Below are 15,855 nucleotides of genomic sequence, written 5' to 3' on the forward strand. Positions count from 1 at the left end.
TCTGCGTTCACTTCCAGAGGGCTTGAGTATAAGAGAAGGGAGGCTGGATGAGGTGCTGGTCGGCCGCACTGGGAATATCGCACGCTGTCTTGCCCCCCACCCCCTTCCTTATCTACGAAGAGATGTGCGGGCGTTGGAGAGGGTCCGGGGGAGGTTGGCGAGAATGATTCCGGCAATGAAAGTGTTAACGTGTGAGGAGCGTTCGACGGCTCGCTGGAATTCAGAAGGATGAGGTGGGGAGTCTCATTGACACCCAGAAGATATTGAAAGGCCTCGATGAAGAGGTCGTTTCCTATAGTGGGGTGGGGGGTGGGGGGGTCCAGGACCAGAGGGAAGAGCCTTGGAATTGAAGCCCGTCTGTTTAAAGGAAAATTTTCTTCAGCCAGGAGGTGGTGCATCTGTGGAATTCAATGCCAAGTCATCGGGTACACTTAAAACGGAGGTCGATAGGTTCTCGATTAGTTGGGGTGTCAAAGGTCGTGGGGAGCAGGCAGGAGAACGGGGTTGAGAAGGATAATAGATCAGGCGTGATAGAGTGGTGGAGCAGACTAGATGGGCCGAGTGGCCTAATTCTGCTCCCGTGCCTTGTGGTCCTTATTACCCTGCAGCGGATAGTGAGGTCAGCTGAGAAGGTCATCGGGGTGTTTCTTCCCGCCGTCACGGACATTTACACCACACGCTGCATCCGCAAAGCAAACAGCATTATGAAGGACCCCACGCACCCCTCATACAAACTCTTCTCCCTCCTGCCGTCTGGGAAAAGGCACCGAAGCATTCGTGCTCTCATGACCAGACTATGTAACGGTTTCTTCCCCCAAGCTATCAGACTCCTCAATACCCAGAGCCTGGACTGACACCTTACTGCCCTATTGTCCTGTCTATTATTTATTGTAATGCCCACACTGTTTTTGTGCACTTTATGCAGTCCTGGGTAGGTCTGTAGTCTAGTGTAGCTTTCTCTGTGTTGTTTTTTTTACCTAGTTCAGTCTAGTTTTTGTACTGTGTCGTGTAACACCATGGTCCTGAAAAACGTTATCTCGTTTTCACTGTGTACTGTACATAACAGTTCTGGTCAAAATGACAATAAAAGTGACTTGACTTGGTGAAAACATGGCTGCGACAACGGGCAGTCAAATGTCCATCGGGAGTGCCCTTCTGAAAGACTCTGGATTGTACTTCTGAAAGTACCGGATTCCGGGTGAAGGAAGCGTTTGTGTCGGGAGCCGCCAGCGGGGAAGCCTTCCCGTGCGGCCGGGTTAGAACCTGCGTTCCGCGAGCGGGAGGGGAGGGTGCGAACTGGCGCTCCGGGGTTGCAATCCGGCCGTGGGGAGGAAGGCGCGATGCCCGGCGGCCTTCCAATTCCGTTACACGTGAGGAATGCGAGTGACAACAACCAGGATCAGCGTCAGATTTATTATCGGTGACGTGGGCCGTGAAATCCCCTGTTTTCCGGCAGCAGCGCAGAGATCTGAAGTTCAGGGACAATTTATTGTCCAAGTACACGTACCTCACCGTATGCAAACCTGGGGATTCATCTCCCCGCAGGCATTCTCAATAAATCCCAAAATAGAGTAGTAACCGTGGCAGAGGCAATGGAAGAACGCACGGACCGGGGCACAAAAGACAACAAACTGTGCAAATACAGAAAGAAAGAAATAATAATAAATAAGCAATAAATATCGAGAACATGAGGTGAAGAGTCCTTGAAAGTGAGGCCATAGGTGGTGGGAACAGTTCACTGATGGGGTGAGTGAAGTTATCCCCTCTGGTTCAGGAGTCTGATGGTTGAGGGGTGATAACTGTTCCTGAACCTGGTGGTGTGGGACCTGAGGCTCCTGTACCTCCTTCCTGATGGTTGAGGGGTCATAACTGTCCCTGAACCTGGTGGTGTGGGTCCTGAGGCTCCTGTACCTCCTTCCTGATGGTTGAGGGGTGATAACTGTCCCTGAACCTGGTGGTGTGGGCCTCGAGGCTCCTGTACCTCCTTCCTGATGGTTGAGGGGTAATAACTGTCCCTGAACCTGGTGGTGTGGGCCCTGAAGCTCCTGTACCTCCTTCCTGATGGTTGAGGGGTGATAACTGTTCCTGAACCTGGTGGTGTGGGTCCTGAGGCTCCTGTACCTCCTTCCTCATGACCTTGGTGCTGGGGCTTCCCGAGGATGGAAGCTGTTTTCCTGTTTTGGTGTAGGTGTGCTCAGGGGATTTACCCACGATGGACTGGGCCACACCCACTGACTCGTATCGTGGTTTTGTTAACCACAATAAAATGACTCTCGCATGTTTTATACACAAAGTCCTACAGTACTACTATTGTTTTTTTGTAGAACTTTCCACTCAAGGGCATTGGGGTTTCCATAGCAGTCTGTTAGTCAAGGTTTTAGTTTGTCACATACATACAAATTACCAAAAAAAAAGCACAAAATGTGAGGTAGTGCCCATGGACCATCCAGAAATCGGATGGCAGAGGGGAAGAAGCTGTTCCTGAATCGCTGAGTGTGTGTCTTCAGGCTCCTGTACCTCCTCCCTGATGGCGGAGGGGAAGAAGCTGTTCCCGAATCGCTGAGTGTGTGTCTTCAGGCTCCTGTACCTCCTCCCTGATGGCGGAGGGGAAGAAGCTGTTCCTGAATTGCTGAGTGTGTGCCTTCAGGCTCCTGTACCTCCTCCCCGATGGCGGAGGGGAAGAAGCTGTACCTGAATCGCTGAGTGTGTGTCTTCAGGCTCCTGTACCTCCTCCCTGATGGCGGAGGGGAAGAAGCTGTTCCTGAATCGCTGAGTGTGTGTCTTCAGGCTCCTGTACCTCCTCCCTGATGGCGGAGGGGAAGAAGCTGTTCCTGAATCGCTGAGTGTGTGTCTTCAGGCTCCTGTACCTCCTCCCTGATGGCGGAGGGGAAGAAGCTGTTCCTGAATCGCTGAGTGTGTGTCTTCAGGCTCCTGTACCTCCTCCCCGATGGTAGCAATGAGAAGAGGGTGTGTCTTGGGGATGGGGCAACCTAGTGCGACTGCAGGTGATGGGCTTAAAAAAATATATTCCAGGATTCCCCCGCTATCCGAAGGTAGAGCGTTCCTGTGAAACCGTTAGTGAGCCGAAATGTCGGAAAGTGAAGAAGCAGTTACCGTTAATTTATATGGGAAAAATTTTTGAGCTTTCCCAGACCCGAAAAATAACCTACCAAATCAAACCAAATAACACAAAAAAAACCTTCAAAAACACCAACATACAGTAACAGCAGGAATGAGATGATAAATACACAGCCTATATAAAGTAGAAATATTGTAGGTACAGCAAACACGAGGAAATCTGCAGATGCTGTAAATTCAAGCAACACACACAAAACGCTGGTGGAACACAGCAGGCCAGGCAGCGTCTACAGGGAGAAGCACTGTCGACGTTTCGGGCCGAGACCCTTCGTCAGGACACAAAACAGGTTCAATACCGCCCCCTGCTGACCGGGAGGATTCAGGAGAGTGGTCCCAACATCTAAAACAGGTTCAATACCGCCCCCTGCTGACCGGGAGGATTCAGGAGAGTGGTCCCAACATCTAAAACAGGTTCAATACCGCCCCCTGCTGACCCGGAGGATTCAGGAGAGTGGTCCCAACATCTAAAACAGGTTCAATACCGCCCCCTGCTGACCGGGAGGATTCAGGAGAGTGGTCCCAACATCTAAAACAGGTTCAATACCGCCCCCTGCTGACCGGGAGGATTCAGGAGAGTGGTCCCAACATCTGAAACAGGTTCAATACCGCCCCCTGCTGACCGGGAGGATTCAGGAGAGTGGTCCCAACATCTAAAACAGGTTCAATACCGCCCCCTGCTGACCGGGAGGATTCAGGAGAGTGGTCCCAACATCTGAAACAGGTTCAATACCGCCCCCTGCTGACCGGGAGGTTTCAGGAGAGTGGTCCCAACATCTGAAACAGGTTCAATACCGCCCCCTGCTGACCGGGAGGTTTCAGGAGCGTGGTCCCAACATCTGAAACAGGTTCAATACCGCCCCCTGCTGACCGGGAGGATTCAGGAGAGTGGTCCCAACATCTAAAACAGGTTCAATACTGCCCCCTGCTGACCGGGAGGATTCAGGAGAGTGGTCCCAACATCTAAAACAGGTTCAATACCGCCCCCTGCTGACCGGGAGGTTTCAGGAGTGTGGTCCCAACATCTAAAACAGGTTCAATACCGCCCCCTGCTGACCGGGAGGATTCAGGAGAGTGGTCCCAACATCTAAAACAGGTTCAATACCGCCCCCTGCTGACCGGGAGGATTCAGGAGAGTGGTCCCAACATCTAAAACAGGTTCAATACCGCCCCCTGCTGACCGGGAGGATTCAGGAGAGTGGTCCCAACATCTAAAACAGGTTCAATACCGCCCCCTGCTGTCCGGGAGGATTCAGGAGAGTGGTCCCGACATCTAAAACAGGTTCAATACCGCCCCCTGCTGACCGGGAGGATTCAGGAGAGTGGTCCCGACATCTAAAACAGGTTCAATACCGCCCCCTGCTGTCCGGGAGGATTCAGGAGAGTGGTCCCGACATCTAAAACAGGTTCAATACCGCCCCCTGCTGACCGGGAGGATTCAGGAGAGTGGCCCCAACATTTAAAACAACACACACAAAATGCCGGTGGAACACAGCAGGCCAGGCAGCGTCTATAGGGAGAAGCGCTGTCGACATTTCTGTCAACGGTTGTATGTACGGTGTAGTTTCAATTATCAAGTTCAGGAAGACAGCGAGCCAAAATCGATTTGAGGAAAAAATTGGCACGTACATGCCTGTGCATGTACACGCCTACGAACGTACATGCACATGTACACGCCTACGCATGTACACGCATGCGCACACAACTGCCCGCACAAGGCTTCACGGTCACGGTAGTCTTTCTCAGGGTAAACACACGTATAGAGCGGGCGTCTTTTTTTCCCCCGTAAGAGCGAAAATCCTGTTTGGTCGGCGAAAACGGGTACCAAGGTAGGTCCTTCGTAACAGCGAGCCGTCGTAAAGCGAGCGTCCGAAAAGCGGGGGGCCGCCTGTAAACTTTTCCCTTCTCTCTCTGCCCCACAGCAACAGTTGCAGTCCTACGTGGTGTGGGTCAACTCGCAGCTGAAGAAGAAACCGGGGCTGAATCCCGTCCAGGACTTGCGGCAGGATCTGAGGGACGGAGTGGTGCTAACTCACCTCGTGGAGATAGTGGGTCAGTATCGTCCCCTGGAGCCCGTCACTTACCCCGACCGGGGGGGGCACGCCACCCACCCGCGGCAGCTCGCTCCCGGGTCGGTTGTCCCCCGCGGGCGGCTGACCTTTGACGACCCTTCCTATCCCAGGGACGGGGGGGGGGGGGGCGGGGGGGGGTTCTTTGGAGTTTCGGCTGCCGTTGCTCTGGGCTGTTACGGGAAGGGGGTGTTGCTAGCCCCGAGTCCAACCCCTCCTCCCTTCGCAGCCGGGCTCGGGAAACTCCCTGGCGGAGTTTGTGGGTTAGCGTGTGAGCGAGTCAAAATTGACCGGTCTCTGTGCGTCTTTAACTCTCTGGTTGTGCACGGATGTTCAGTGATGATGTGTCTGAGTTGGGATTTGCGTCGATGGGTTTCTAGCATATAGGATGAGGAACAAGGATTAACTTTATTTGCTATGTACAGTACTGTGCAGACATCTTTTGCGTGTGTGGGTGTGTGCGCGCCTATAAAAAGTATTCACCCCCCCCCCCACCCCCGGAAGTTTTCGTGTTCTACTGTTTTCAAACATTGAATCACAGTGGATTTAATTTGGCTCATTTTTACACTAAAAGACTCTTTTGTGTCAGAGTCTACACCGATCTCCAAAAAGCGATCTAATTAGTTACAAATGTAAACCACTAAATAATTGATTGCACCAGTACTCACCCTGTTTAACATGACCCCCCCCCCCCCACATCATCACTGGTGCTGCCGATCGGATTGCAGGTAAGGAGATAAGGTGAGAGAGGGAATTGGGGATGGGGAATGGTGAGAGGGGAGGGGACATTACCGGAAGTTCGAGGAATCAGGTTGGAGGCCAACTGGACGGAATATACAGTGCCTATAAAGAGTATTCACCCCCTCGGAAGTTCTCAGGTTTTATTGTTTTACAACATTGAATCACAGTGGGTCTAATCTGACACTGATTCTTTCGTGTCAAAGTGAAAGCAGATCTCTAAAAAAATGATCTAAATTAAGTAAAGATGATAGCACGCTAAATAATTGATTGCATGAGAATTCACCCCCTTTACTACGGCACACCAAATCATCACTGGTGCAGCCGATTGGATTTAGAAGTCAAACAACTAGTTAAACGGAGATCACTGTGTGCAGTCAAGGATTTTCGATTGATTGTGGTGAAAATATGCCTGTGTCTGGAAGGTCCGACCGCCGGTGAGTCAGTATCCTGGCAAAAACTACACCACGAAGACAAAAGAACACTCCGAGCAACTCTGCAGAAAGGGTTATTGAAAAGCACAAGTCAGGAGACGGATACAAGAAAATTTCCAAGTCACTGACTATCCCTTGGAGAACAGTTAAGTCAATCATGCAGAAATGGAAAGAATATGGTACAGCTGTGAATCTGCCTAGAGCAGGCCGTCCTCAAAAACTGAGTGACCGTGCAAGAAGGGGACGGGTGAGGGAGGCCATCAAGAGACCTATGACAACTCTGGAGGAGTTACAACCTTCAGTGGCTGAGATGGGAGAGACTGCGCATACAACAACTGTTGCCCGGGTGTTTCACCCGTCGCAGGTTTGTGGGAGAGCGGCAAAGAGAAAGCCACTGTTGGGAAAAAAACTCACATGAAATCTCGGCTAGAGTTTGCCAGAGGGCAGGTAGGAGACTCTGAAGTCAGCTGGAGGAAGGGTCTGTGCTCTGATGAAAGCAAAATTGAGCTTCTTGGCCATCAGACTAAACGCTATGTTTGGCTTAAGCCAAACACCGCACATCATCAAAAACACACCATCCCTACCGTGAAGCACGGTGGTGGCTGCGTCACGCTGTGGGGACGCTTCACTGCAGCAGGCCCTGGAAGGCTTGTGAAGGTGGAGGGTAAAATGAATGCAGCAAAATACAGGGAAATCCTGGAGGAAAACCTGACGCAGTCTGCAAGAGAACTGCGACTTGGGGGAAGATTTGTTTTCCAGCAAGACAGTGACCCCAAGCACAAAGCCAAACCTACACAGGAATGGCTTAAAAACAACAAAGTTAATGTCCTGGAGTGGCCAAGTCAGAGTCCAGACCTCAATCCAACTGAGAATTTGTGGCCGGACTTGAAAAGGGCTGTTCACTCACGATCACCATGCAATCTGACAGAGCTTGAGCAGTTTGGTAAGGAAGAGTGTGGAAGATTGCAGTGTCCAGATGTGCAAAGCTGATAGAGATCTATCCACACAGACGCGAGGCTATAATTGCTACCAAAGGTGCATCTGCTAAATACTGACTTGGAAGGGAGTGAGTACTCATCCAATCAATTATTTTTGTTTTATATTTGTAATTAATTTAGATTGTTTTGTAGAGATCTGTTTTCACTTTGACACGAGTCTTTTGTGTTGATCAGAGTCAAAAAAAGCCAAATAGAATCCACCGTGATTCGATGTTGTAAAACAATAAGGCAGGAAAACTTCCAAGGGCTGGTGAATACTTTTAATAGGGTGTGTGTGTGTGTGTGTGTGTGTGTGTGTGTGTGTGTGTGTGTGTGTGTGTGTGTGTGTGTGTGTGTGTGTGTGTGTGTGTGTGTGTGTGTGTGTGTGTGTGTGTGTGTGTGAGTGTGTGTGTGTGTGTGAGTGTGCGTGCGTGTGAGCGTGTGTGTGAGCATGTGAGTGTGCGTGCGAGAGTGCGTGTGAGTGCGCGTGCGAGTGAGTGTGTGTGTGAGTGTGATTGTGTGCGTGAGCGTGTGTGCGAGTGTGTGTGTGTGAGTGTGAGTGTGTGTGTGTGAGTGTGTCTAAGACTTTTGCACAAAACTGTATTTGTCAATGTGGAGTAGAGAGCAAGTTGGGAATGGAAAGGGGGGAAGGGTGTGGGACGGATGGCAGAGAAGGGAGTGCCAAGGGCAAGATGTGGTGTGGGTTGGACACACCCAGCCCTGAGACACCAGGCAAGGTCATCTGATTCTAAACAGCTGGTTTATTGATCATTACAGAATGTCTCTCTGGTGCTTCTCGCTCCCTCTCCTTTTCCCAACCACAATTCCCCCTCTCCTTTTTCCCAACCATGATTCCCCTCTCCCTTCCCCTTCCCCTTTTCCCCAACCACGATTCCCCTCTCTCTTCCCCTTTCCCAACCACAATTCCCCCTCTCCCTTCCCCTTTTCCCAACCATGATTCCCCCTCTCCCTTCCCCTTTTCCCAACCATGATTCCCCTCTCCCTCTCCTTTTCCCAACCATGATTCCCCCTCTACCTTCCCCTTTTCCCAAACATGATTCCCCCTCTCCCTTCCCCTTTTCCCAACCAAGATTCCCCTCTCCCTTCCCCTTCCCCTTTTCCCCAACCACAATTCCCCCTCTCCCTTCCCCTTTTCCCAACCATGATTCCCCTCTCCCTCTCCTTTTCCCAACCATGATTCCCCTCTCCCTTCCCCTTCCCCTTTTCCCCAACCACGATTCCCCTCTCTCTTCCCCTTTCCCAACCACAATTCCCCCTCTCCCTTCCCCTTTTCCCAACCATGATTCCCCCTCTCCCTTCCCCTTTTCCCAACCATGATTCCCCTCTCCCTCTCCTTTTCCTAACCATGATTCCCCCTCTACCTTCCCCTTTTCCCAAACATGATTCCCCCTCTACCTTCCCCTTTTCCCAAACATGATTCCCCTCTCCCTTCCCCTTTTCCCAACCAAGATTCCCCTCTCCCTTCCCCTTCCCCTTTTCCCCAACCACAATTCCCCCTCTCCCTTCCCCTTTTCCCAACCATGATTCCCCTCTCCCTCTCCTTTTCCCAACCATGATTCCCCTCTCCCTTCCCCTTCCCCTTTTCCCCAACCACGATTCCCCTCTCTCTTTCCCTTTCCCAACCACAATTCCCCCTCTCCCTTCCCCTTTTCCCAACCATGATTCCCCCTCTCCCTTCCCCTTTTCCCAACCATGATTCCCCTCTCCCTCTCCTTTTCCCAACCATGATTCCCCTCTCCCTTCCCCTTTTCCCAACCATGATTCCCCCTCTCCCTTCCCCTTTTCCCAACCATGATTCCCCCTCTCCCTTCCCCTTTTCCCAACCATGATTCCCCTCTCCCTTCCCCTTTTCCCCAACCATGATTCCCCTCTCCCTTCCCCTTTTCCCAACCATGATTCCCCCTCTCCCTTCCCCTTTTCCCAACCATGATTCCCCTCTCCCTTCCCCTTTTCCCCAACCATGATTCCCCTCTCCCTTCCCCTTTTCCCAACCATGATTCCCCCTCTCCCTTCCCCTTTTCCCAACCATGATTCCCCTCTCCCTTCCCTTTTCCCAACCATGATTCCCCTCCCCCTTTTCCCCAACCATGATTCCCCCTCTCCCTGACCCCCTTCCCACTCTCAGTCCACAACCGAGACCCCATATCAGAATCGGGTTTATTATCATTCAAGTATGTCAAGAAATTAGTTTCTTTCTGTGGCAAAAACCGTGCAATGCATAAAATTGCTACATTACTGTGTGCAGAAGCTTTACCCACCCCAGCCTGAGATTTTTGCACCGTACTGGGCACAAATTCCGTATTAGGAATTTGCTGCGGTGTGTTGGTGTGACATGTGAAACAAAGTGCAACTTCCAGCAATTATGAAGAATTAAGAACCATATAAGAATAAAGTTTGAGGTTGAAGTACAGATTTGGAATAAAATGTGCACAACTACATAAATACCAGCATGTATTTGCAATGCAAGCAGCGTTTGAAAAAGCGGTTTAAAATTTCTGTAGTGCAGTCGAATGACGGGTGAAGGTGGGGGGGGTGGGATTGCTACCTGGAAGGGTTGATCACTTGGTGGGGAGAAAATGGCGTGAAAGTTTTCATTTAAAAGCCCTGTAGCTCTTCCCGAAAAGACAGTTTGCAGGGCGGGCTGTGCTGGCCATGATTTTCCTGCCCGTTAGAGTTAAGTTTAGCAGTCGGATCCTTTCTGTGAACGGGAACGGGAAGAAAATTGTCGGACTTGGGAGCGCTAAAGCTGCGGAATATTTTCCCTCATTTGTGCAAAAGCGTCACTTGGAGCATCTGATGCGGCAGTTTACGGGGGCAGGGGGGGCGCGTAGTTACAAAGCCCCTGCGAGCAGATCGATTGCAGGTGTGTTACGGTCGTAAGCCGGCGTCTCCGGAACCGAGGCGAAGAGAAAGAAATGCAAGTTAGTTGCAGTGGGCTGAGCGGCCGATATGGTGTCGCTCAAGCAATGAAGAAGGAAAAGGGCCAAAAAAAGACAAAACAGCCCTGGAAGATGCATTTAAAACCTTCACAAACACCAGGAAATCTGCAGGTGCTGGAAATTCAAGCAACACACACACACAAAATGCTGGTGGAACACAGCAGGCCAGGCAGCGTCTATAGGGAGAAGCACTGTCGACGTTTCGGGCCGAGACCCTTCGTCAGGACTCAAAACAGGTTCAATACCGCCCCCTGCTGACCGGGAGGATTCAGGAGAGTGGTCCCAACATCTAAAACAGGTTCAATACCGCCCCCTGCTGACCGGGAGGATTCAGGAGAGTGGTCCCAACATCTAAAACAGGTTCAATACCGCCCCCTGCTGACCGGGACGATTCAGGAGAGTGGTCCCAACATCTAAAACAGGTTCAATACTGCCCCCTGCTGACTGGGAGGATTCAGGAGAGTGGTCCCAACATCTAAAACAGGTTCAATACCGCCCCCTGCTGACCGGGAGGATTCAGGAGAGTGGTCCCAACATCTAAAACAGGTTCTATACCGCCCCCTACTGACCGGGAGCGTGAGGAGGATTCAGGAGAGTGGTCCCAACATCTAAAACAGGTTCAATACCGCCCCCTGCTGACCGGGAGGATTCAGGAGAGTGGTCCCAACATCTAAAACAGGTTCAATACCGCCCCCTGTTGACCGGGAGGATTCAGGAGAGTGGTCCCAACATCTAAAACAGGTTCAATACCGCCCCCTGCTGACCGGGAGGATTCAGGAGAGTGGTCCCAACATCTAAAACAGGTTCAATACTGCCCCCTGCTGACCCGGAGGATTCAGGAGAGTGGTCCCAACATCTAAAACAGGTTCAATACCGCGCCCTGCTGACCGGGAGGATTCAGGAGAGTGGTCCCAACATCTAAAACAGGTTCTATACCGCCCCCTGCTGACCGGGAGTGTGAGGAGGATTCAGGAGAGTGGTCCCAACATCTAAAACAGGTTCAATACTGCCCCCTGCTGACCGGGAGGGTGAGGAGGATTCAGGAGAGTGGTCCCAACATCTAAAACAAGTTCAATACCGCCCCCTGCTGACCGGGAGCGTGAGGAGGATTCAGGAGAGTGGTCCCAACATCTAAAACAGGTTCAATACCGCCCCCTGCTGACCGGGAGGATTCAGGAGAGTGGTCCCAACATCTAAAACAGGTTCAATACCGCCCCCTGCTGACCGGGAGGGTGAGGAGGATTCAGGAGAGTGGTCCCAACATCTAAAACAGGTTCAATACCGCCCCCTGCTGACCCGGAGGATTCAGGAGAGTGGTCCCAACATCTAAAACAGGTTCAATACCGCGCCCTGCTGACCGGGAGGATTCAGGAGAGTGGTCCCAACATCTAAAACAGGTTCTATACCGCCCCCTACTGACCGGGAGTGTGAGGAGGATTCAGGAGAGTGGTCCCAACATCTAAAACAGGTTCAATACTGCCCCCTGTGACCGGGAGGGTGAGGAGGATTCAGGAGAGTGGTCCCAACATCTAAAACAAGTTCAATACCGCCCCCTGCTGACCGGGAGCGTGAGGAGGATTCAGGAGAGTGGTCCCAACATCTAAAACAGGTTCAATACCGCCCCCTGCTGACCGGGAGGATTCAGGAGAGTGGTCCCAACATCTAAAACAGGTTCAATACCGCCCCCTGCTGACCGGGAGGGTGAGGAGGATTCAGGAGAGTGGTCCCAACATCTAAAACAGGTTCAATACCGCCCCCTGCTGACCGGGAGGATTCAGGAGAGTGGTCCCAACATCTAAAACAGGTTCAATACCGCCCCCTGCTGACCGGGAGGATTCAGGAGAGTGGTCCCAACATCTAAAACAGGTTCAATACCGCCCCCTGCTGACCGGGAGGATTCAGGAGAGTGGTCCCAACATCTAAAACAGGTTCAATACCGCCCCCTGCTGACCGGGAGGGTGAGGAGGATTCAGGAGAGTGGTCCCAACATCTAAAACAGGTTCAATACCGCCCCCTGCTGACCGGGAGGGTTCAGGAGAGTGGTCCCAACATCTAAAACAGGTTCAATACCGCCCCCTGCTGACCGGGAGTGTGAGGAGGATTCAGGAGAGTGGTCCCAACATCTAAAACAGGTTCAATACCGCCCCCTGCTGACCGGGAGGATTCAGGAGAGTGGTTCCAACATCTAAAACAGGTTCAATACCACCCCCTGCTGACCGGGAGGATTCAGGAGAGTGGTCCCAACATCTAAAACAGGTTCAATACCTGCCCCTGCTGACCGGGAGGATTCAGGAGAGTGGTCCCAACATCTAAAACAGGTTCCATACCGCTCCCTGCTGACCGGGAGGATTCAGGAGAGTGGTCCCAACATCTAAAACAGGTTCAATACCGCCCCCTGCTGACCGGGAGGATTCAGGAGAGTGGTCCCAACATCTAAAACAGGTTCAGTACCGCCCCCTGCTGACCGGGAGGATTCAGGAGAGTGGTTCCAACATCTAAAACAGGTTCAATACCACCCCCTGCTGACCGGGAGGATTCAGGAGAGTGGTCCCAACATCTAAAACAGGTTCAATACCAGCCCCTGCTGACCGGGAGGATTCAGGATAGTGGTCCCAACATCTAAAACAGGTTCAATACCACCCCCTGCTGACCGGGAGTGTGAGGAGGATTCAGGAGAGTGGTCCCAACATCTAAAACAGGTTCAATACCGCCCCCTGCTCACCGGGACGATTCAGGAGAGTGGTCCCAACATCTGAATCAGGTTCAATACCGCCCCCTGCTGACCGGGAGTGTGAGGAGGATTCAGGAGAGTGGTCCCAACATCTAAAACAGGTTCAATACCGCCCCCTGCTGACCGGGAGTGTGAGGAGGATTCAGGAGAGTGGTCCCAACATCTAAAACAGGTTCTATACCGCCCCCTGCTGACCGGGAGGGTGAGGAGGATTCAGGAGAGTGGTCCCAACATCTAAAACAGGTTCAATACCGCCCCCTGCTGACCGGGAGGATTCAGGAGAGTGGTCCCAACATCTAAAACAGGTTCAAAACCGCCCCCTGCTGACCGGGAGGATTCAGGAGAGTGGTCCCAACATCTAAAACAGGTTCAATACCTCCCCCTGCTGACCGGGAGGATTCAGGAGAGTGGTCCCAACATCTAAAACAGGTTCAATACCGCCCCCTGCTGACCGGGAGTATGAGGAGGATTCAGGAGAGTGGTCCCTACATCTAAAACAGGTTCAATACCGCCCCCTGCTGACCGGGAGTGTGAGGAGGATTCAGGAGAGTGGTCCCAACATCTGAAGCAGGTTCAATACCGCCCCCTGCTGACCGGGAGTGTGAGGAGGATTCAGGAGAGTGGTCCCAACATCTAAAACAGGTTCAATACCGCCCCCTGCTGACCGGGAGGATTCAGGAGAGTGGTCCCAACATCTAAAACAGGTTCAATACCGCCCCCTGTTGACCGGGAGGATTCAGGAGAGTGGTCCCAACATCTAAAACAGGTTCAATACCGCCCCCTACTGACCGGGAGGATTCAGGAGAGTGGTCCCAACATCTAAAACAGGTTCAATACTGCCCCCTGCTGACCCGGAGGATTCAGGAGAGTGGTCCCAACATCTAAAACAGGTTCAATACCGCGCCCTGCTGACCGGGAGGATTCAGGAGAGTGGTCCCAACATCTAAAACAGGTTCTATACCGCCCCCTGCTGACCGGGAGTGTGAGGAGGATTCAGGAGAGTGGTCCCAACATCTAAAACAGGTTCAATACTGCCCCCTGCTGACCGGGAGGGTGAGGAGGATTCAGGAGAGTGGTCCCAACATCTAAAACAAGTTCAATACCGCCCCCTGCTGACCGGGAGCGTGAGGAGGATTCAGGAGAGTGGTCCCAACATCTAAAACAGGTTCAATACCGCCCCCTGCTGACCGGGAGGATTCAGGAGAGTGGTCCCAACATCTAAAACAGGTTCAATACCGCCCCCTGCTGACCGGGAGGGTGAGGAGGATTCAGGAGAGTGGTCCCAACATCTAAAACAGGTTCAATACCGCCCCCTGCTGACCCGGAGGATTCAGGAGAGTGGTCCCAACATCTAAAACAGGTTCAATACCGCGCCCTGCTGACCGGGAGGATTCAGGAGAGTGGTCCCAACATCTAAAACAGGTTCTATACCGCCCCCTACTGACCGGGAGTGTGAGGAGGATTCAGGAGAGTGGTCCCAACATCTAAAACAGGTTCAATACTGCCCCCTGTGACCGGGAGGGTGAGGAGGATTCAGGAGAGTGGTCCCAACATCTAAAACAAGTTCAATACCGCCCCCTGCTGACCGGGAGCGTGAGGAGGATTCAGGAGAGTGGTCCCAACATCTAAAACAGGTTCAATACCGCCCCCTGCTGACCGGGAGGATTCAGGAGAGTGGTCCCAACATCTAAAACAGGTTCAATACCGCCCCCTGCTGATCGGGAGGGTGAGGAGGATTCAGGAGAGTGGTCCCAACATCTAAAACAGGTTCAATACCGCCCCCTGCTGACCGGGAGGATTCAGGAGAGTGGTCCCAACATCTAAAACAGGTTCAATACCGCCCCCTGCTGACCGGGAGGGTGAGGAGGATTCAGGAGAGTGGTCCCAACATCTAAAACAGGTTCAATACCGCCCCCTGCTGACCGGGAGGGTTCAGGAGAGTGGTCCCAAAATCTAAAACAGGTTCAATACCGCCCCCTGCTGACCGGGAGGATTCAGGAGAGTGGTCCCAACATCTAAAACAAGTTCAATACCGCCCCCTGCTGACCGGGAGCGTGAGGAGGATTCAGGAGAGTGGTCCCAACATCTAAAACAGGTTCAATACCGCCCCCTGTTGACCGGGAGGATTCAGGAGAGTGGTCCCAACATCTAAAACAGGTTCAATACCGCCCCCTGCTGACCGGGAGTGTGAGGAGGATTCAGGAGAGTGGTCCCAACATCTAAAACAGGTTCAATACCGCCCCCTGCTGACCGGGAGGATTCAGGAGAGTGGTTCCAACATCTAAAACAGGTTCAATACCACCCCCTGCTGACCGGGAGGATTCAGGAGAGTGGTCCCAACATCTAAAACAGGTTCAATACCTGCCCCTGCTGACCGGGAGGATTCAGGAGAGTGGTCCCAACATCTAAAACAGGTTCCATACCGCTCCCTGCTGACCGGGAGGATTCAGGAGAGTGGTCCCAACATCTAAAACAGGTTCAATACCGCCCCCTGCTGACCGGGAGTATTCAGGAGAGTGGTCCCAACATCTAAAACAGGTTCAGTACCGCCCCCTGCTGACCGGGAGGATTCAGGAGAGTGGTTCCAACATCTAAAACAGGTTCAATACCACCCCCTGCTGACCGGGAGGATTCAGGAGAGTGGTCCCAACATCTAAAACAGGTTCAATACCAGCCCCTGCTGACCGGGAGGATTCAGGATAGTGGTCCCAACATCTAAAACAGGTTCAATACCACCCCCTGCTGACCGGGAGTGTGAGGAGGATTCAGGAGAGTGGTCCCAACATCTAAAACAGGTTCAATACCGCCCCC

General features: G+C 52.3%; 1 protein-coding gene across 6 annotated transcripts in view; it reads left to right on the top strand.

Moving 5' to 3' along the window:
- Positions 1-15,855, top strand: part of dixdc1b (DIX domain containing 1b) — a 220,526-nt gene that overhangs the window by 88,573 nt on the left and 116,098 nt on the right. For all 6 annotated transcript variants that reach the window (XM_073030172.1, XM_073030176.1, XM_073030170.1 and 3 more), the window contains one exon: positions 5,058-5,187. In XM_073030172.1, the coding sequence (XP_072886273.1) occupies positions 5,058-5,187 (130 nt within the window). The remainder of the gene's footprint in view (positions 1-5,057; positions 5,188-15,855) is intronic.

This window comes from Hemitrygon akajei, chromosome 26 (genome assembly GCF_048418815.1).
Source record: "Hemitrygon akajei chromosome 26, sHemAka1.3, whole genome shotgun sequence".
NCBI lineage: Eukaryota > Metazoa > Chordata > Chondrichthyes > Myliobatiformes > Dasyatidae > Hemitrygon > Hemitrygon akajei.